Source organism: Stegodyphus dumicola, chromosome 12 (assembly GCF_044657685.1).
Source record: "Stegodyphus dumicola isolate Sdum_Otavi_A_Nest chromosome 12, ASM4465768v1".
Lineage (NCBI taxonomy): Eukaryota > Metazoa > Arthropoda > Arachnida > Araneae > Eresidae > Stegodyphus > Stegodyphus dumicola.
In genome coordinates, this window is record NC_140779.1 from 94,931,478 (window position 1) to 94,953,807 (window position 22,330).

The 22,330-nt window shown below is 32.7% G+C and overlaps 1 protein-coding gene across 2 annotated transcripts in view; it reads right to left on the minus strand.

Annotated features, from left to right (window-relative positions):
- The window catches only part of LOC118186257 (cell adhesion molecule Dscam1-like), a 1,080,749-nt gene that overhangs the window by 933,941 nt on the left and 124,478 nt on the right, over positions 1-22,330 (minus strand). For both annotated transcript variants that reach the window (XM_085806701.1, XM_085806700.1), the window contains exon 2: positions 14,671-14,991. In XM_085806701.1, the coding sequence (XP_085662827.1) occupies positions 14,671-14,991 (321 nt within the window). The remainder of the gene's footprint in view (positions 1-14,670; positions 14,992-22,330) is intronic.

A 22,330-nucleotide genomic window follows, 5' to 3' on the forward strand; every position in this document is an offset into this window, starting at 1 on the left:
AAAAAAAAAAAAAAAAAAAGCATCTATGAATTGCACAATCTAGGTATTGCGCACAAATCAACAAAATAAACTAAAATAACTAAAATAAATTACAAATCATTCAAAAAACAACAATAACAACAGGAATTCATAGTAAAAAACAATGAACATAACATTCTACAAAATAAAAACAATGAAATAAAATGCACTTGTCATAATGGATGCTTCTTCGGACAGCAGAACATAGCTTTAACATGCCGCCTCGCGCTCTCTGTAGTATTTATATGACAGCCAGACTCGCTATCCACAAAATTCATACTATGGTTCACAAATAAACGTTCAAAACTTTCTTTTCCTAAATCCATGTAGGATTTCTAGCCATCCGAAAAAATAATTGTACAAGTATAAGGCTCTTTAATACACTGCATCAGCGTTTCCTTACTTCTCTCATGCACAGCCACTAAAAATAATCTCCGAGACCCTCTTGGAACCACGTCTCTCATTGCAACATAGGCCATTTCAAAAACACACGACACGAACTAACGAGCAACTAAACCACTCCAGCAAAAGAGTTTTCAACGTCAAAATGGTTGCCATACAACACGCAATCGCGCCAAAAACCAGCGCAGAACACATATCGCCACATTTGGTGATCTTAGGGCGAATGTAAGAGTAGAGCCAAGAAAAGAAAGGAAACTGAAAAAATCGCAGTTCTAAAACATCGGGGTTCAAAATATTGCCATCGAAAACAAAGCGGTTAAAAAATTCGCCGTTTGAAAACATCATCGTCGAAAATATCATAATAAAAAAATAAGGCATCTACAAATCATCGCATAGCTGCAGCATCGCATACGTGCTTTTCGAGGCTTTAAAAATTCACTGATTCGCATAATAATTTGTCAGGGCAAGAAGGAATGAGGAATATTTTTACTTTTACATTTCATATTTTTGAGTTAACAAATAAATTTTTGCTGAAAAAATAAGAATTAAATTTAAGCATTCAAAAACTGAAAATGAGTAGAAATAAAGTGCTAGGTATAGCAATTAACAGAATTTTAAACTTATATAATTAACTAATAAATGTCGTAAATTAATTAACCTCTTTTATGAAGTTTTATTGGTAATTTTGCATGAAAAGTACAGTCTGAAAGAGATTAGTAAAAAAAAACGTTGGGTAACTTCATGTGGTTACCTCTATAAAATAGTTTAATTAATTAACAAATAATAAAATTCTGTTAAATGTTACATGTGTCATTAATTTTCTGCTCATTTTCTGTTTTTGAATGCTTAAATTTTCTTCTTAATTTTTCAGCAAATGTTATTAGTTTGTTGAGTTCCTCACTTCGGAGTTCTAAGTTAATGTTGGAAGTGAAGAATCTAAGAACTGACAAGGGAATAATCGCTTACGTTCGGCGACAAGAGACAGCAAGATAGAACTGTAACCAACCCTTTATTATTCAAATAGGTTCTGGAATTAACTACATTCCAATACTTCTCCCTTCTGGTTTCGCTTCAGGGAAATGTTTACACATATAGCAATATGGATCGATCATTGGCTCTTGCCTAGAACCGTACCTTTACTATAAGATTTAACAAACTCCGCCTGAGAGTGTACAAACAAAGCCCGCACTTGAGCTTGAACTTAAAATACTAAGAATTAAATTAAAACTAAGATTAACTAAAGAAGTATAGCCGAAGCTATCAAAGTTCAAATCGAGTTGGTCCTTTAACTAAGTATTTGACTACGAAGCTTAGGAAGGGCCTGAGTACGGTCGAGCGTAATAACAGCTTTGAGAGAGAAAGAGTGGCCAAAAAGGCAGACGCGCATAAATCAGAAACTCTGATTCTCTCTAACTCAGTAAGTAACTTCGTGGTTTAAGTACCGCTCCTCCTTATTAAATATTCGGCAAAATTCCAAAACTACGTTCTGGCCGGAAGTAGTAAGTTGAAGTTAAGAATTTGACAGGAAAGGAACTTAAAATTTAACTGTTAATAAAATTAACATAATCCTTAGAAGTTAATTCAAAAATATAAAAGTAAATAAGCATATTTTTGACTGAAATATTTTCAAAATGCATAATTTTTGAATCGCATTATTTTCGACGACGATTTCTGTTCCGCTATGCTTTAGAAGTGCGATGTTTAGGCCTTGCTTTCTTTCCTCTCGCGAATTTTTGTAAAAAACGACGAGGGTCTTCGTCTTGCATTGTTTTCTTCGTGACGTTTTTGACCTCAATGTTTGCACGCATAACCTGAATTCCCGAATCATTTACAAAGTGTTATTTTAAGGTATCTTATCGTTAGAAATATTCAGTTCCATCTAAAGTTCAGAAAATGTAACAAAGCAGAATTGGATATTATTTCGAAGGTATTAATTTTTCGAAACGTGCAATGATTAGTAATCTAATTGCTATCTTCACAAAAGGGAAACAAAGAGAACATTACATCAATATTATTAGAGCCTGTAATGTAAATATAATTATTCAGGAATAAATCTCAAACGCCAGATTGCTCAGCGAGTAACATTCTCGCATTTCTCCATAATCATAATTCTAAATTTATTACAAAAGCGGAGATAATGCATTTTATTATGCCTTTTTAAATGAATACATGAAGGTGTTTAGCAGATCGTGTCTTCTATGCTACCTTCAGTTTCCAAGTGCATTTTGTAATTGGCCATACTTATAATTTTCTAAGCCATACTCTAATTTTCTAATTTTCTTATAATTTATATATATATATATATATATAAAGTCTTACTGGAGGGTGCAATAAAAAAGGGAAGTGCAAAACCAAATATTATAGCACCCCCATTTATATTTTTTCAACGTGGACGGCTAATCGTTTCTAAGTTAGGGGATATACATATGTACGTACGTACAGACGTTACGAGAAAGTTAAAACAAAAATTTAAAACCATTTTGTATCCATTTAACAGCCTGTTTTGAAATAAATATTCCTTTATTCTTTCTGTACACACAGACGTTCACACAACAGAAAAATAAACCAAATGGATTCGAGAACAGTCGAAATGAATGTTCCTTTGAAATATGATACCCGGAAATTTTCACTTTTATAATACTTTCTTTACTTCGTAAAAAAGTAAAAACGGCACTTTACTTGCTTTGAGTAAAGGTACGGTTCTAGGCAAGAGCCAATGATCGATCCATATTGCTATATGTGTAAACATTTCCCTGAAGCGAAACCAGAAGGGAGAAGTATTGGAATGTAGTTAATTCCAGAACCTATTTGCACACCCATAGCTTTCTAGAAAAGGATAAAAAACTCTGAACTAGTTTCCTCTGATAAAGCATCTCTTACAAAATGCATTTTGGTGACATTTCTGATATAACCATTGAATTCACTATGCCATAGGTCTGAAGATTCACTGCTCGTAATGCACTCCAGTATAAGGCAAAACGATACGTGTACGGTTTATTCATACATTAGATAATGTTCTAAAGCTCAGAATGAAAAAAAAAAAAAAAGGATAGAATAACAATACAGAGTAGATGATGTTGAAAGATTAAGCTAAGTGTATCTTTTATGATGTAAGAGAGTGAAAGTTCAGTTACGATGCAAAATTATGTAAACAAAAAAAAAAAATTCTTTGAAAACAAAAAGGAACTGAATTTTGTATTTTAGTTTAAAACTTGAAAGATATTTTTTTTATCAGTAAGCAAAGAATCTTTCACAAATCATTAATTTTGAAAATTTTAAATTTAGAATTCTGACGTAAACTTTAAATTTAAAATTCTTACGTTCTTAAAATTTTAAATTTATAATTCGTACGCCACACAACTCAGCATTAAACATAGCATATCTCTGTACAAAATGCATAAGGTGCAAAAAATTATTAAACAGGCACAGAAAAGAAGCCAGCAGCTGCCACTGAAGGTGTATAATCATATTAAACTTGGCTCACTTTTTTAACATTATACTGCACAGATTTTAAGCTTAGCATATGGGCAATAATTTATATAGAAATTAAATAAAAGAGATCACAGAAATGGAGAAACAGCTATTTTGTATTTTTCTAGGTTGCGACGTTTTGCCTAGTAGCGCCGCTTACGAATGTAAAACTCAGGAAGAATAAATATTTGTTGCAGAGAAAATATTCATTACGGCACGGGTACTTTTGAAAACTATTCTGTGCATGCTAGTTTTCATAGACCTTTTCTCTTGCAAAATTAGCAGCAGGTTATGAAATGCAGTTTTAATTTGAATTTGAAAAATTTCCAATGTAAGATTTCTATAGAAAATGAAGCAGACTTACGACGACTCATTTATTTGCATACAAATCTCCTGCCCACACTTATGTAACATGTAAAGAGATAGAGGATACCGTTATTAAAAGTGCGGCAACCAAATCTAAGAAACGCACAAAAGATGTGCCACATTCGGCGTCGCATTTAAAAGTTGAGCTAAAAAACAAACTCCTGAAAAGATGGCAGCGACACGACCGGAAGACAAGTTTACAAGTTTTACCCAAAATAGGCTAGCTCTTAATTAGTAACTTTGCATTATTTACGCCCTAGTGATGAAGCATGATCACAATGTGAGTTATTTGCATCGCTTCGATTTGCAACAAACTTGCTTTGACAAAAGCTCAAGTGGACTGGTCGCTGATAGCGGCCATTATCTCTGACTACACAGAGGCAGCAGAAACCCATCTTTGCAAGCATGTGACAGTTAACTCATATGCGTGGGAAATCAATACTTGTTTATAATAATAAATAACTTATAATATTTAATTAAGGAGTGAAAATTTCTATTAGCCTTAATTAATTCCTGCTATATGTTACAATTTTTACCATGCTTCCAGCCATGTATATGAATTATGTATGCATAATTATCTTCTCACATGTTTTGCATGTTGTAAATAATTCGCAGCGTCACTTATCATTAACTTTAGCCTTTTTATGAAGTAGATAAATCAGTTAGCAGGGATGATAATCTACTCTACGGTGGATCAATTTCTCCACCGATGGCGAAAATTTGAAAACGACAACATTCATAAAGGTGATATCATCATTATGCAATTCTGCTTTTATTCCAATATGATTTAAATTTGTCTTTATGTTTAAATTATTAAGCATGGAATGAAAGAAAATCATAATACCTAGATGCAAAATTACATAAAATTACCTAAAGGGTTGTTGCACATTTTGAATAAGGATAGCTAAATTTTACTCCTTAATCCACTTAAAACTTTATTCAGAATAAAAATAATAAAACCAGATTGCATGCTGTCATGCCAACATAACGGTATAGGCAACCTTTATGAATGTTTATTCTTAACGTGAATCGGGCAACCCACGTCACAGCCGTTATGATGAGGCTCCAATTATGCAGTGATCGCCTTTCAGATATGAAGATTAATCTCAGATTTTGATATGATGATCAACGGATTCTTTATATCCCGAGTGAGCAATACTGGTTTAACAAGCCTAACTGCCTGAGAAGTGCTTAGGTAACGAAGCGACAGACTATGGTCTTTTGATCTCATTTGCTAGGCTATATCGATCATGCTTTATGCACTAAAATATAAAAAAATCCAAACTAAAATCTTTAAAATTTATTCCACTTCTAACAACTGAAAATTGTTTAGAACGATCACGTAGAGTCCTGCAAGTCATTTTTACCTGCCACTCACTTGCGCCATTTATTTTACCTCCCTTTTCTGCATGAATGTTCTAAACTTAATTTATATGAGACTATTGGTTAGAAACACAAGCGTATCAAATGAATACTCCATTAGTATTTTGAAGTAATATTCTTTTCTTTTTAACATTAGACGAAGAAGGATTATTAAAGTTCAGTTCTGGCGATATGCAAACCGCTTGGCTTTATTCGAATAAAGCTTTTTGTGGCAAAAATGTGTAATTGAGTGTTTAGAAGGGGTGCTGTGTCAACACTTCCCTACGGAGATCCTTAGCAGTGTGGAATTTCTAAATCACATTAGAATCCCTTATGCATTTCATGCTTTGCATCTAATGTACTTATTCTCCCCCTTTCTTAAGGAGCCAGTTCAATAAGCATCTTTCAGTTTCTATTACATATATTTTATGTTTTTCTAGGTGCTTCTCAAGGGTATTCTTTCCGATTATTGCAATATTGCTCAAATACGCAAGGCAGATTTTCAGGACACATTTATCATATTGTCTCTTTACTACGAAAGGGCTCTTGGTGCATGTGCCTCATACTCAAATTCTGTAAGCATTATTATATTAAGCCTTTCGGTTGCGACATAGTTAACTATCGCATGTGTTACAAAATGTCCAGACGCGGAAAGATGGCTTCTCGGCAAAGCAAGTTTACAGTAGCCAGAAAATGACAAGGGAATGCAGGGTTCCCACATTTGGCGAGAAATCACCCGTTTGGCGACAAAATAGACATATTCCATAGACGGATGGAGAACCTTCTGGAATGAATTCTTACTGGTTTAGCCAAGAATGTTCTCGAACACAAGCCAAAAGCTATATAAGCCCTGCTGGTACACGGAGAGTTAGTTAATTAGTGAGAGTCCATCGAGTCAGTCAGTGAGTGCCGAGTTGGTCGTCGAGTGCACCGAAAGAGTCTCTCAGTATATCAGGAGTTAGTGCACCGTCGAGTTTCATCTTAGAGCGTGTTGAGCTCCGGGAACGACTGAACAGAGAAGTCGGGAGCTGTACTCTAGTGTATGTGCACCGCAAGTTGTTGCGTGGAGAGACTCGAGAGTACGTAAAATTCCGAGAACGACCGAGGAGAGTCGGGAGCTGCACTCTGGTGCTTTGCCATGAAGCTGTCTCCATCGTTATAGCTTGATAGCCTGGAGGCTGTGTCCCTGATTGTGTCAGCATGTTTACAGTAGTTTTTCGACAATAATCATCTAAAACCCTTAACTAAGTTACTATTTGAATATGTACAGAATTCTAACATATACTGAAGCAGAAGTAGGACTACCTCAAAATAATAATAAGATTAAAAATGCATTAAACACAATTAATATCAACAAAATACGTATCAAATAAGCCGACTTTCAAGAAAATAAGGCACAACGGATAAATAATGATAAATATCAAAGTAAAAATAAAATCATCATAAAATAAAATGAAAGCATATATAATTACATAAATTAAGCAGCATTATAAATATGAAGTTTCGTAACAGTATGAGTCATAATAACAATAGAATGTTATGTAATATTATGTACAAAGATTTATTTATATCTTACATATTTAGTTTTAATTCTGAAGACTCTTTCGTAATATAAATGCAAATAAGGGCTTACAAAGAAAATGAAATTCTCATGAAATTGCTGCTATTATTTCAGTGAAAGTCTCATGAATTTGCTCTATTATTTCATTAACATTATGAATTCAGTATTAAACGCTACAAAATGAAGATATATTTTATATAATTTAAAAAGTAGACTTACGAAACTTTTGGAATTATTTTTTATTCAAGACAGATTTAAATTAATTCAAAAGTTAACATATATATCTTAAGAGCTTAAATACATTTTAATCGTGTTTGTTTTTTATACCCATTTTACTGCTCTAGTTTCACGAAAATATAAAGAAGTTGTCTATTATATATATACTATACTTTAAACGAAAACCAAACTTTTATGCATTTTGGAAAAGTATTCCATGACCGGAAAGACGAAAAGCGCAACTGACTGCTTTCAAATAAACAAATAAAAATGGCCCACATTAAACTTTCCGGTGCAACACTATATATCTTTCTGAAGAATGGATGTTACGCTGCATTTAAAGTACTTTTCGCTTCCTCTACGATGTCCATCCATTATTTGCATTTCTTTATATTCAGGGAATAATTTCCGTTTAGCTTTTTGATACACCGTGTTCTTCCCGAGTTTGCTCCGAGGGAACACAGATGTTGGAAACGAGTTTCAGATACGGATCGAGTAATTCTTCTTCTGATCATTAAACAGCAAATGGCCGTTAAAATGTGTAATGTGCGATAAAATGTACAGCGCTAATCGAAAGCGATAAAAGAGAAGGAAAATTTGGATAACCTGTAGGGACCACACGTCTAATGTCGGGAAAATGGAAAAGAGAACAATTTATTAACTGTTAAACTGCCATTGTTTTGTGGGAGAAAACTAAAAATCAAACCGAAGTATTCGTAGGGCCACGGGATTTAGAAAATTACTTTTCTGACATGATCCAAGCTCTACCAAATGGATATTCATTGCTTATAAGAAATGAAATATTTCTATATTTAAAGAAACATTTTCCAAGATATATTGTTATCAGATATTAATTGGTTATTTAACATTTTAAGAAGCGCTCTGGTTTTATATAACCCTCACTCCAATATTATGTTACAATCTTTATTGGAGTAAGGGATTTTAAATGATAAGCAAATGAATTCAAAAATAACTCATATTAATGTTTATCATGTACAGAAATATTACATATAGCTATAATTATTATTCAGAGCAGCAGAATCATTCAAAATTTGCCTAAGCTATATCAGTTTATGAACATAATAACTATCAGTATTAAACAACAGAATACCAGTAGTATAATTTATATGTATTCATTTCCAAGGACTTATCACTTATGATTTTATGAATTGCAAGCAAACCGCTGCATTAATGATCTAATTGAAAGTTAATTAGTTGGTAATTATTAGTTCCTTTTATAATTCAGAATTGCAAAAAAGTTATATAGAAACCATCAAACGAGAAAACCATTTTTTAAATATGCATTTAAAGAGTAGTCTGCCATCTATAGTCTAGAGTATGTATTGATAATCTTTTACTTGCATCGACTCCTATTAAAAAAACGATATTCTTCATCTATTCCCTTATATTTCCCCCTATAAAATGCAGCATACCGCATAATCACAATGCAAATTATTGAACATATTAAATTATATAATTTATCTTTAAATTATACATAAATTATTCAAAGTTATATATTACACTCTATAACAAAAAAAAAATCGATGCAACAAAAGGAATCTTCCTATTGCTTTGAAATTTCGTATGCATAAATGTGTTAACCAAATATGCAAATGAAATAAAATTTGGTTGCCAATGAATGAATCGTGCAATCTCCAGTGCATCGTAATTGCGCATCCTGCAGCTGAAGAGCATGCCGCATATAAGGAGCTGTTTTTTAACTGTTGTTGAAGATTTCTGTTGCATTGCGATTTAGGATACCATTCAAGGACTGAAGAAATGTCTCGCCGCAGGATTCGAGCTCATTACCAGCAAATGTAAGAGTTTGAAAGAGGTCGGTATCATTGAATTGAAAGAGGCAGGTTGGACAAATTGGAGAATCGCTTGTCATATGAGTCGAAGCAATGCGGCGATTAGAAGATGCTCGCAAGAATGGGTGGACAATGACATATTTCTGCGTCATGATCGATCTAAGGCCACAACAGATCTGGAGGAGTGATCTGTTGTGAATCACTTTGTTACGATGCGATCTGTTGATCTGGAGGAGTGATCTGTGACAGCTGATCTCAGTGATTGTCAGATCAGCTGTCACAGCTCCTGGTTCATCGCTATAAACCATCAGACGTGCAAATTGCAAACAAGTGTCCACCATAACCATTCACAAACGGCTGATAGAGCGAAATCTTCTCTCATACCGACCGTTAAGCTACCTGCCACTCACGTCTGTACACGGTTGAGCCAGATTACAGTTTTGCTTGGCTCGATCAGGTTGGAATGATGCTGACTGGGGAAGTATAGTCTTTAGCGACGAATTCCGCTTCCGTCGTAACGATCATCGAAAAATTGTCCGGAGGCGCCCAGAGTAGCGTTCCGATCCTGCTTTCACTATTGCACGCCACACAGGCCATGAACCAGGAGTTATAGTCTAGCGTGTCATTTCCCTTATAGCCAGGCTTCTTTGGTTGTCATTAGAAGCACACTTACATCACAGCGGTAGGTCGACGACATTCTGAGAGCTGTTTTGCTGACGTTCCTTTTGCAGTACCCTGGTCTTATTTTTTAGCAACATAATGCCAGACCACATACGGCACATGTTGGTATGAACTGTTTTACACCTTGTCAATCATATCCTTAGCCAGCCAGATCTCTCTCCCATCGAGCATGTCTGGGATATAATGGGAAGGAGACTGCACCTACCAGGAAAAAAGCTACAGTTGCTATGCCAAGAATATTCGAAATAGAATAGAAGAAAAAAAAGGTATGTTTCTTAACTGTACAACCTTTAGGTATTCGTTAAGTTGAAAACACGTGTTAAGGATTCTGAAAGCAATCTTTGAACTTAATATATAGCATAGATGTAACATTACTGTTGCTTATTAACTAAGATCTATATCTATTTTCAGAGAAAACGTAAAACTTCAGTTAAAGTATATGGCAATAATTATTAACAAGAATGTTTTAACGTATAAAATGATGGAAGTTAATTAACATTAGAAGTTAATTTTTCAAATCTTTGTGGTTAAATTATTTCTACAATTAATAAATCGTATTCAGAATATTTTTCTTTGTGACATTACATAACATATCACTCAAAGCGGAAACTATGACAATTAGAAAAACTGTTGTCGATGAATCCATTGCGATAATATTTTAATCCTTTGCATATAAATGAAAACCCGACTTCTAAAATGTTTATATTACTATTTGCATTGATAATTTCCAATTATATAGACTTTCTTAATGTTAGGTATGTTACTGTTGACTCTGGCTCTTTGATCCTCCCTCCCTCAATTTGCCGCCTGGAAAGAGTGGTCTTAAGAATCTTTTGTCCAGTAAGCATAATGATACAAATTTCAATAGTCATTGTACGAAAACATGCAACGTTATCTCGAAATCCGTTGAGAACTTATCACTACTCATAAAATAATACAATCATGACATAAATCACACCGAGATGTTCATCAATGGGTTGAATGCAAATTTAGAAAATCTAATTATCATACGTTTTTGAAAGTATAAGAAGATATATTATACGTAGAGTTTTCTCCTAGGCGCTGCAAATAGAAATTTGCATTAACATATGGACTAATGAATCGCACATGATATTAATATTTAACACTTTTTAACATCTTCAGTATTGGCTTTATGATATACGTATTGAATTTTCTTTATAATTATGCATTAGAGATTTTCAGCTATGAATTTACCTTTCCCTTCTATATGCTACAATGTCACTAAATTAAATCATTCAACAAAATTCAATGTATATACCGTATTTACATTAAAATAAAATCTCCTAGAAGGTAAGAGATTCCTTGTATTTTAAGAAAAGTTTTAAGAATTTAAATTGTAGATGATTAGTTATTTTTTCTTGTAGTAATGCTAAAAAGGGTAATTCTGGTTTATTATTTTTACTTCAGAATTTTCTGAAAATAATAATACCATTAGTTGTGGTCCAAGACAGAAGAAAGTTAACGAAAACTTAGTGATACGTTATTTGCTTTCGGGTACATCTGCGTAGCACGAAGGTCTAAATTAAAATTGCTCGACAAATCGTGAGTTTTTAAAACTAAGCGCTAATTATAGATTTATAAGTATGGTGGTTAGCTATGGGGTTTTTATTTATCATTTAATAAGTGTAATTATTCTGTGTAGAATAATGACTAAAGCCCTGCCTCTTGTTCTGCAATTTCATTTATCAAAATATCCGTTTATTAGCCTTTATGAGATTTTTATGAGCTTTTATGAGCAAAACTATCGCAAAAAATAGGGGCTCATCTTTTGAGTAGATAATATTTTCGCACTTCCTTCGAGACAATGAAGTGACTGACTCAATACCTAATACATTAGTAAGAAATAATAATATAAGAAGAAGATGGTGTTGTATTACCACAGAGAATAAAAGTAAGTTTTATTTAAAAGTATTTAGTTTTTAAGTGTAAATAAACTAAATGATATGGAAATAAATCTCAGTTATGGATAAGTATGAATAATAAAAAATGAGTGCATTTTAAAATTAATGAATGATATATAATGATAATAATTTTTTATAAAGTCACATTGCTTTGCTTTCCTGTATACATTAATTTAATTTCAATTCGGAAAATTTGTTCTATTTCATTAATACAGTGTTTTTGATTTTTATTTTTCCTTTTCAAAGTTATCATGTTTATATTTACTTCTTTTAGTGATCGAAATTTTATTATTTATTTACTTTCTTGAGTGATAGAGGAATCCAAAGGCAAATACATAATAGTATAAAGAAACTGAGAATAGAAGTAAAAATAAATTATCTTGATTAAAATCTTGAGATATCCGTTTTTAACTTCTAGCATTTTGAACAGTTCTATTTTAACTAGGTTACGCACATTCAAATGTTATTAAAATGAGGAACACAATCATGACTTGGACAAAACAAAACGAAAACAAAGTAAGTCTTCGGTAAAAAAAAGAAGGATAGCTACAAAAACATTTCGTGGTTAAGTACTATATGCCGGTTACGGGCTAACGGTTTTATGACAGATGTATTCGTAGAGGATTTGCCAACAGAAATGGAACTTTATTTACGTTGCAAGCAGCGAAAGGAAATAGAGTCGAATTTATATTGAGTACCTAAAGGAAATTGAATAGCGTTGCATATATCTCTAAAGGAAATGGAATATACGTATGTTATATATGGCATGAAAAGCATATTGCCCAACTTCCCGTCAAACAAGTACACACTTCGACTCAGAGTCGAGTATACGACAAAGCTATTAGTTAATTTTGAAACGTCTTGCCAACTGGACCACTTATTGCATATACTTTTAAGAAATCTTAAGAAGGGGGAAGTTGCACATATTCAGAAATGCGTAATTATGAGAATATTATATTATTTATTCGATATCCTTAAATTTTTAAAGCAAAAAAAAATCTAATATGGGTAGGTTAAACTTTATGTTGAAATATAAAACTCAAAGTAACGCTTTGTAAATAAGCTGATTTTTAATCAGAATTCTTTCAGCTCTGTTAGGACCACAAAAAATGCGATACGTAAAGTGAACACACATGCTGTTCTACATGGTTGGAACATTTCAATTTTGCGTTAGATTCATTATTAGGAATTCTATCAATAATTTTCTCGGATAAATTATCAATATGAATTTCTTAAATAAACTAGAATCAGCTTTAATTAGTAAAGGAAAATAATTTACAGTCCCTCGTCACAGAGTTATTTGCGTTTTTCTTGTAATAGAGGTCTGAGTTTTGTAACATTTTGCGGTTTTTAGAATATTATACATTAGAATGTCAAAAAATTTCCGATGGGAATGTAGTGCGAACATATGCAATAAATATAAAAAATACTTAAAGATATTCGCAAATGCTATTTATTAATTACATGCTTAATCTGTAAATATTAAATTTTACAAATATTGTCTTGAAAATATTAACTTTCTGAAATGAACTGTTTTATTCAATAATTGATAACTGATTTAATTTCTGGTATATATATATATATATATTGAATCCAAGTTATTTGTACAGAGGATATAATTTGATGAAGACATATGCAATTAATAAAACAGGGTAGTCAAACATTTTATATTTTCTACCCACTTTGCAAGTAGTAAAATTTCTTTACCGTCCGCCGGTTTCGCAGTAACTTAGTTTTGCGTAAATGCAAAATAATGTTTTGAGTGGTGGGTTAGTAAAGATGTATGCAGCTAAATTTATCTATTTATTTATACTTGGCATACATTTATAAAAGGTCAAAAAAATTATGTTCCGTGTAGCTAGCTGGGACATCGGTTCCAACGAAACTGTTTCGGCCAGGAAAACTTCAGTGGTAGGAAAGGGAGAAGTTCATTTCTCGAAAAACTTTCTCCTAGCTTCACGCTTTATTAAGATGTGATAATCCCATTATTCGCCCTACAATCACAGAACAATACCTAAGAGAAATGATAAAGCTTTATAAATATACAGAAACAGGATAAACCTGCACAGAAGAACGGACTTTTATCATCGGATGGACAAAATACTCTACCGCCCACCTTAAGTCGCCCACTAATGGGCGATAGGGAGCAGGTTGACTCTCCCTGAAATTAAATTATATTAAAATATCTGGATAATAATGGTAAATCATTCTCACAAATCTTACGAAGTTTTGAATTATGTTACCTGCAGTAATTTATACGCCTGCAGGATAACAGATATAACTATGTATCAGCTGAGTTAAAAATATTTGATACTCAACTGATATATAGTAGTGTAGCATTTGAATGTGAAAATAGTTAGATTTTGAAATGTATTTCACAAAGTATGATAGAAACGTTAATATTTCCAAAGAATCTATTGAACTTACGAACCGTAACTTTATATATTTCAAGTTTATAAACAGAATATAGCTAGAAAATTCTTAAATTTGACTGAGAACGTAACTGAAGCTTATTTCTCGGTATATCTTCATGCGTTTCGAGTAGGCAATTATATGGAAATATGTATATGTATTTTACTAGAAGTATTGTGTTCGGAAATATTTTTGTGGTTCCTTTTTTTTCCTAATAAAAATGTGGGAAAACGTCATGTTATAGCACTGGAAAAGGAGGGTCTTATCGCCCAAATGAAAAATGAATTTAAAAAATGAGTATTTTTCTTTACCATTTTCATTCCTCATGAATGCGTTTTCAGTAAATATTTCATCTAAAATTTAAGTAGAACAGGAATAATTTAAACATCCCCTTCCTTATTCGCATCATTTCCCAGCATTCTGCTCCTTTACAAGATGAGGCACTTACCAGCTCTCACGTGTACATCTCTACTTCCAAGAGTTCCCACTGAATTAGACACTTCACAGCGGTAAACAGTTGCGTGCACGTCGGCTCTATATTCTTCCGCCGGGAAAGGTGGGAATACTAATGCCCCATCATGCCTTACGTGCCTTAGACTTGGCAAATCAGGTGCAGCTTGGCCATCGTGTTTAACCCAACGAATCACTGGCGAAGGTCTGCCATCTGCGTTACAAGGAATAGTTGCTCCTGTTGAATTTGAAAACACTGCAGGACTAGGCGGTTCAAACGTGAAGACGGGTGGCCTATGGTGGGGCATATCACAGACAACTGAAAATAAATAAAAGAAATTAATTTATAAAAAAAGACTAAGAAAACATATAAATGCTCATAAATAAACAATTTCAAACATAGGGGAAATTATAATACATGATAATAGTGTGACCTATCAAGTAATGAAAATCATGCTTGCTTTCCCTCCCTTAAATTGTATTTATGAAATGTATATATTAATGTATATACATAATAAGAGTGATTCTCAACAAAAGGGAATTCTAAATTTCAAGGGGGGCTAGCCTTTCCCGTACCTATTAAGTATTCAGTTTTAGTTTATAAATGTTTTTTTTAAACTTTTTATCAAGCTTTGATATTTATAAATTTTTATAATTTTTTCTTCCATTAAGAAATTAAATATATGTAACAATATTTTATGAATTAACTATAAAACATATTACGAAAATAATCTAAATTTAAATTAATGTATTTTTCAAGCTTTGGAAAGGAGGGCGGAATGATAAGCTAGCAATTGTGAAAGAGGGGCATAAGGCAAAACGAAACTGAGAGCCACAATGCTATAAGAATTACTACCGTAAGAGTACAGAAGTAAAGTCAAACACTTAAATTATAACACATTGCATTATAAATTCCAGCTTGATGTTCAACAAATTCAGTTTAAAATGCACAAGATTAGATTTCACGGAATGGTTTGCCTCTTCCTTTAGGAAAACAATGATCAAACAGTTATTTTTTAACGTTAGATTTCACATTATTCTGTTTTTTTTACTACCGTTAGTTGTCTAATTTTTATAATTCATTGCCTTTATTTTCACCTTGATTAATTGCTGACGTCTCTGCGATGTCGGAATTAAACTTAGGTTAGCGGATATGGATGTCATGCCTATATCTTCCCATACAGCAGCATACTTACCGGTACTTCAAACGGGGCTAATAAAAACAAAACATAAAAACAAAATAGATGCAGACTATTAAATGCGATTACAGATAACTAGGTATGGATGTGCTAGGTATGGATAGTTTGAGTAAAAATGTGCAAGGACACCTCAGTCACTAGATATGATGCAAGGGCAGGTGACACATGGAGCACCAAGTTAAAGCTATTAATGAGTATATTACATTAATTTTATGTTAAAATGTTTTGATAAAAAGTATACTCGTCTACTATAGTCTTTACATGAAGTACCTGTAACATACTGATTTATTTTAAATATTATTTTTTGCTATATATTTTAACGTATGGGATGGTGTTCCTCAAGAAAACCTCTTAACTCTAAGGGCTCTATGAGTCTACGAAGCTTGAAGACCACTGCTATAGAATAATGAGGCCTTTGGCTTGTAATATGGATACTTGAGAGAAGCAGATTAACAAAATTATTTATACATTTGCTTTTCCTAGAATCTCAATTTCACAATACTTATAGAAGTTCTTAATCATTTTTTAAGCTTCTATTTTGTTTTACATCTGTTAGGAACACATTTATCCTCAAGTTCGACTTCAAATACATTAAATGACGTTGATTAAGTAACCGAGATTTTAACTGAATAGTAGACATTATTTTCATAATAGCAGTTTTATTTTATGATTTGTCTCTTACGTCAATATAGTAACTCTTATCTACAACTTTTACAAGCAGAAGTTTCTTCTAACACTGAGCTGAAGGGTTACGCTTTCAACTCTAACGTGTGTAAAATTCATTTTAAAATGTATAATTGCAATTATTCCACGTCATGAAAATGCAATGTACTTTTTATAGTGCACATGTACCTCAGAACGCATCAATAAAGTAGAGGTACTATTGTATTTAATATGTAATATACAGCAGTGAGTGTTTGGTAATACAATCTTGAGCGATATTTGGGAAAATTTTTCAAAACGTAATTCAGTGTTTCTTAGGCCGTAAAATTTATAGCTACGAGTGCAATCCCATTTTACCGTTGGTACACTATAAAATTTAATCCGGTAATATTTGATATAGCCATGTGCATATCTGGATGGGAGAAATTCCATTATGTATTGTAAACTATTAACAAGAAATGATTCAACTATCATTTTGATATCATGCAAATTGCGTATGTGCTAATTTTCTGAACTCTTAGATAATTCTATTAAATCATTCTGCACAAACCAATTTCATTAATATATATTATTTTATGTTAATTAATCAGTTATGAGTTGAGCATTTATTTTAATTTTTTCTGTATGTAGTCCTCACCAGAATACAATGTGTAGTTAAGCCAATGGTTTAAAATTTTAGACTTAGAGATTCCGGTAGCCATATATTGCAATTATTACCACTTTTAGTTGTGTCAGGTTTATTACAGCTTTAGCATCTTGTTAGTCGAAGTTTAAAATAAGCACCGTTAATTACCTTCACCCAGGTTAAGTAACTAGTGTTTGGGACACTAACTGGCTCCGCCATTACGATAAGGCACTACCGGGCTTGAAATCATTCCGATCGTTGCGCTAGTAATCAAGGCAGTTAGGCCGCCTGTTACTGCTTGTGAGGACATACTGTCCTTTATTATATACATATACATAAAACAAAACACATTTACGTTACAACATCTAGAATAGAGTTTAGAATAAAAAAACTGTCAACTGTATCTGTTGTTGACTTTGAAGATTACGTTAGAATAGCATGAAAATATACATAAGTTTGAAGGTCACAGGTTTGAAGGTCACAGGTTGCTGCTGCGCGTCTAGAGCAGGTTTAAAGGAGCTGACTCTTTAGTCCTCGACGATGATGATGTCGGATCTTAAATTGAACTCTGTGATGATCTTGATGATGCCTTTGACCAGGTAGAAGTCGTTTACTAGAGAAGACAGTGGGATGTTCCTGATGTGGTTTGGAAAGTGTCTTGCTCGAAGATCATCTAGCAACTGGCAGTCGAAGATGTAATGAAACGCGTCCGCTTGATGTCCTGGGGTGCCGCAGGCGCATCTTGCTTGGCGATTCAAAAACCTTTGATAGTAGGCTGGGAATTTTCCATGGTTGGTCAGTGCCTGAGAAAGGGAGTGATTTGATCTTAGCCTCTTATAGCTGATTTTGTCGAAGATTTGGAAGGTGTGTCGTCCTTTATCATCTTCTTCCCAGCGTTCTTGCCAGACAGTGAGAAGGTAGTTGTCTATCAGCCTTTTTGCAGTGATGATGGAAATCGGGATGCAGGAGTCGACTTCGGATCTATTTGCTGCGTCTTTTGCGAGAGTGTCGGCGGTCTCATTGCCTCTAAGTCCTGTATGGCCGTGAACCCAATTAATCTTGACCTCGTGCTCGGAACTTAGTGTGTGCAGAACTTCCTTTAGGGAGGCTATGTGCTCCGCTACTTTACCTCTTTTGTTTAAAGCCTGGAGAGCGCTCATGCTATCCGTAAAGAATTTAGGATGGTGACTCGAGAGCTAGCTTCCTGCTCATAGTGCTGCTTGTCTTAATGCGTAGGACTCACCTGGGTCTATCTTGAGTTGTAGTCTGAGACTACGTGACCCACATTTGAATTTAATTTTATAGCATGCTAATTTAAATACGCTCACTTAGCGGAGCTTCGTCTGTAGCACAGGTATCGCATTTCTATTCATTTAAGATTTAAATAATAAGGGATAATTCAACCTGCTTAAGTAGTCATTTTTTTTTTTTTTTTTTTTTTTTTTTCAGAATAAAGCGATAACTCGTCTCCAGTCTAAGATTTTCAGGGCAATGACACGAACTTCTAAATTTAGCGGAAACTTACAAGTAAATGAATATAATTTAGAAAATTTAATGTATCCCTATTTTAAAATTATATTTGAATACATTCCTAGGAATTATACAACCCTTTACAACTGAGAAATATATCACATGCACTGTGTTTTAAAACCATTTTGCGGAATATCACTCAAAACTAACTTTACAAAGGAAGCCCTGCCATATATTGCAGATAAAAAAAATATTGCAGCGACTTTATTGGCGAATGCTAAATTATTTTTGTTGATATGAATACTTTTATTTCTCCATAAAATGTTATGTGCAATTTCTCGAGCAAATGTGTTTTGAATAAATGCAAGTTTTAGGAGATTTAAATCGAAAGTTCTTAAAACTGGTTTGTTGCAAGATATATGAAGAAAGATATATTTTTCAATTCGGTAAAACAATTTCGCTAAAATAAATAGTCTTAGGAATACTGCGGAGACAATCTCACAAAACATCTGATAACTGCATCACTGAAGTTAAAAAGAGCTTTAAAATTGAAACATAGTTTTCAAAATATTATATCACTTATTTATAGCTGAAAAACTATTTGTTTCAAATCCTGCCGCTCTTAAGAAAGTGAAAAACTACCTTCTTAAAATATTTATCCTGTGAAAGAACCGACACTTTACCTACGTTAAGCAAAAGCCCAAAATGAATAAAAATTATTTATACATTAACGTAATATGCTGAATTTTATTTTAACTATTTTACTAAAGTTTTCCAGTTTATCTGTGGAACTGAAGAATAGAAATATGAAATCTAACATGGAAAAAATAGTTTTTAACATAATTTCCGAATCATATATCACTGAAAATATATTTACTCAAAAATATAAATATCCTGAATATAGAACAGTGAGTATATTTCTGTCACCCCTAGCAAAGAATAAGATATTTTTCTTTCACCATTTTAAAAGTCTAAAAATAGTTTAAAAGTTGTCTTCGGAGAAAAGGAGTTTATGTTTCTTTTGTTCTAATCCTTCTTTCCTGGAATGTTTAATCCTGTCTTTAAGCTGTTGTTATGGAGTATTATCCGTATTACAATTTTTCTTATGTTTGAGTACTAGTTGAAAAATTTTACTCAGTTAAAAAATAAATTTAGGCTTGTCGGATTATTTAGATTCGATAATCATGAGTTAATTTTATTGAATAATTTATACAAATGTCTATGAAAAACAACTTATTAGAGCATCATTTTTAGTTTCATTTTTTCAATAATTGTTTCAATTAAATAAACATTATGCCTTTTCGCTGCATAATTTCATTTAATTTCAACAATAATCAATATTAAACGTATGGTTTGCTTTTAATTATGATTAATTGATTCAAGTAACATTCTAAACAGTAACTAAACACTTTCCTTTTGCTTTATAGTCATTCTAATATGTATCTTTTTGTAAATAGTAAAATCGATGTTATATCTTTCTTTATTTTCTGCGGAGTTGTAACATTTCGAATTGTTTTATTTATTTATATTATTTGTTTATAATTTTTATACTGGTAAATTTATAGGTTACTTTTAGTTTAATCTGATTTGTGGCCACATGTCTTGTATTTAAGTGTTTAGACGTTACATAGAATTGTTCATTTTTTAATTCTGACTGCGGAGATTTCAGAGTTGCAAAAGTAGCTTAATTAAAAGGAGAGATATTAGCAATTTTGTTTCTAAATGGTCTTTACGACACTTGGCAATTTTTCGCCATTCGAATTTTTTGAAGTTTTGCGAAAACGTACTTTCGAAGACCTACGACCGATTCTTACAGTAGTTTTCAGAACCCATGATGGGCCCACCAGCGGCCGAGCGGTAAAACGGCTGAACACTGGTAGTTCGGTCCGAGGTTTGAATCCTGCGAACGGGCTGGCTGCATGGGCATTTTCGTGGTTTTCCCCGTGTGTAACGTGCATACGAGCCAGTTTCCCTTAGAAAGTCCTCCACGAAGGCATCCCTCACCTTAGCCCTAGTGTGCCTTGCCGTATTCTCAATGCACCAGAGCCCATGGTGTAGAGTTGCGACTTAGCGGTTAGCTGAACTACGAGTTAGGATTCACTCTGAGAATGATTTGATGAACTTCGCGATTTATTTTGGGTGCTTAGAAGGAATGGTTAAATATTCGCGTTCTCCTAAAGTTATTTCCAGCTGTTATGGTACTGTGCGTGCATTTATTTTGCTTATTTTAGCAATAAATTATTCATCATGTTTTCCTGCTTATCTGGATTTATTATTTAAATAATCGCCAACGATCCCATAACTCGCAACAGTATACATTCGATAACTGTAAAATATATTTACAGAATTGATGTTAAAGCTTCATGCGATGCTATGCGAATAATCAACACTAATATGAAAATTATTAATTAGATCCAATCAATACGGGGTATAGTATATTTTAATGATCACAAGTGTTACTGGTATAATGTAAAAATTAGATATCCAAAGAAAAGGAAAGTTTTTATGCAAATTTTATGTTTAATGTGTCGAAAGGAGATTTATGTTTGATGATGTATAGCGGTTAAATATGTGATTTTAATCTGCTGCCCAAGCACGTAATATAAAAGCATTAAAAAGCATAAATTATACTTTAAGTCCACAAAAGTCCCTCAGTTGTATTTCAGTCAAAGTTGTATTTCAAAGTCAGTTGTATGTTATAGTCAGTTGGTGTCAGTCAAACTCAGTTGTAATTCAAAGAAAGCTTAACTCAGTTAGATTTCCGCAATCTCGTTCCTGATATTAGTTAAAAGAATTCTGAAGACATATCGGATTTCTTTAAAAAAGTAAAAGCTAAAGTTCGCCTGAAATATACTTAACTAATACTTTTCGCGAAAATTAATGTCGTCATTATAACCAAAATTCTAAATTCGAAATTCTTAAACACTGAAATGTTAATCTTTGTTTCTTAAATTTCGGTAATCAAGAGAATCAAGTACTGAATTAATTTTATATCATTTTACATAGATGAAGAAAACATCGTAGGGCATATTCTAACTAGACAGGTTTATTTAAATTTTGTTTTAAATACATATTTATCAAGAATCAAAGGGAGCCATTGTAGAGTCATTAAGATTTTTGAAACGGAAGAGATGTGAAAATGAGCAACGCCCTCGCAGGGAATCGAACCATGCACTCTGGAATACGCGTCTGGCGTGCAGACCACTACACCACGAAGGCAAGCTAAGAAGGCGGGAGAAATACCTTATAATGCAAAACAGCTACTCAAAATATATTTCTGTAATTTCTAAAAATGTTTAATGACAGGAAAATAGAAATGCTCGAAATAATTTCAGCAAAACAGCATAAAAATTATACTTAAAGAAATTTATTACTATAGAGGTTAAAATTAAAAGTTACATAATCCATATATTAAGTTTTTTTGTTTTTTAGTGTTTTTAAGTTTTATTTCATTTTAGTTTCTTTATTTTCAGTAGCTGTACATTTAAAATTATTACCAGTTACAGATTTCACTGTGACTTTATTTATTTTCTTCTAAATTGAAGAATAATGTACACGGAAATAAATAAAATGTCCAGATAATGTTGTCAGTAAATTTTATCGGGAAAAATCATTAATACTGTTTAAAATCATCTGATACTGATTACACTACTTATATTTAAAAGTACGCAAATAATATCTAAATAATAAATTTACCATGC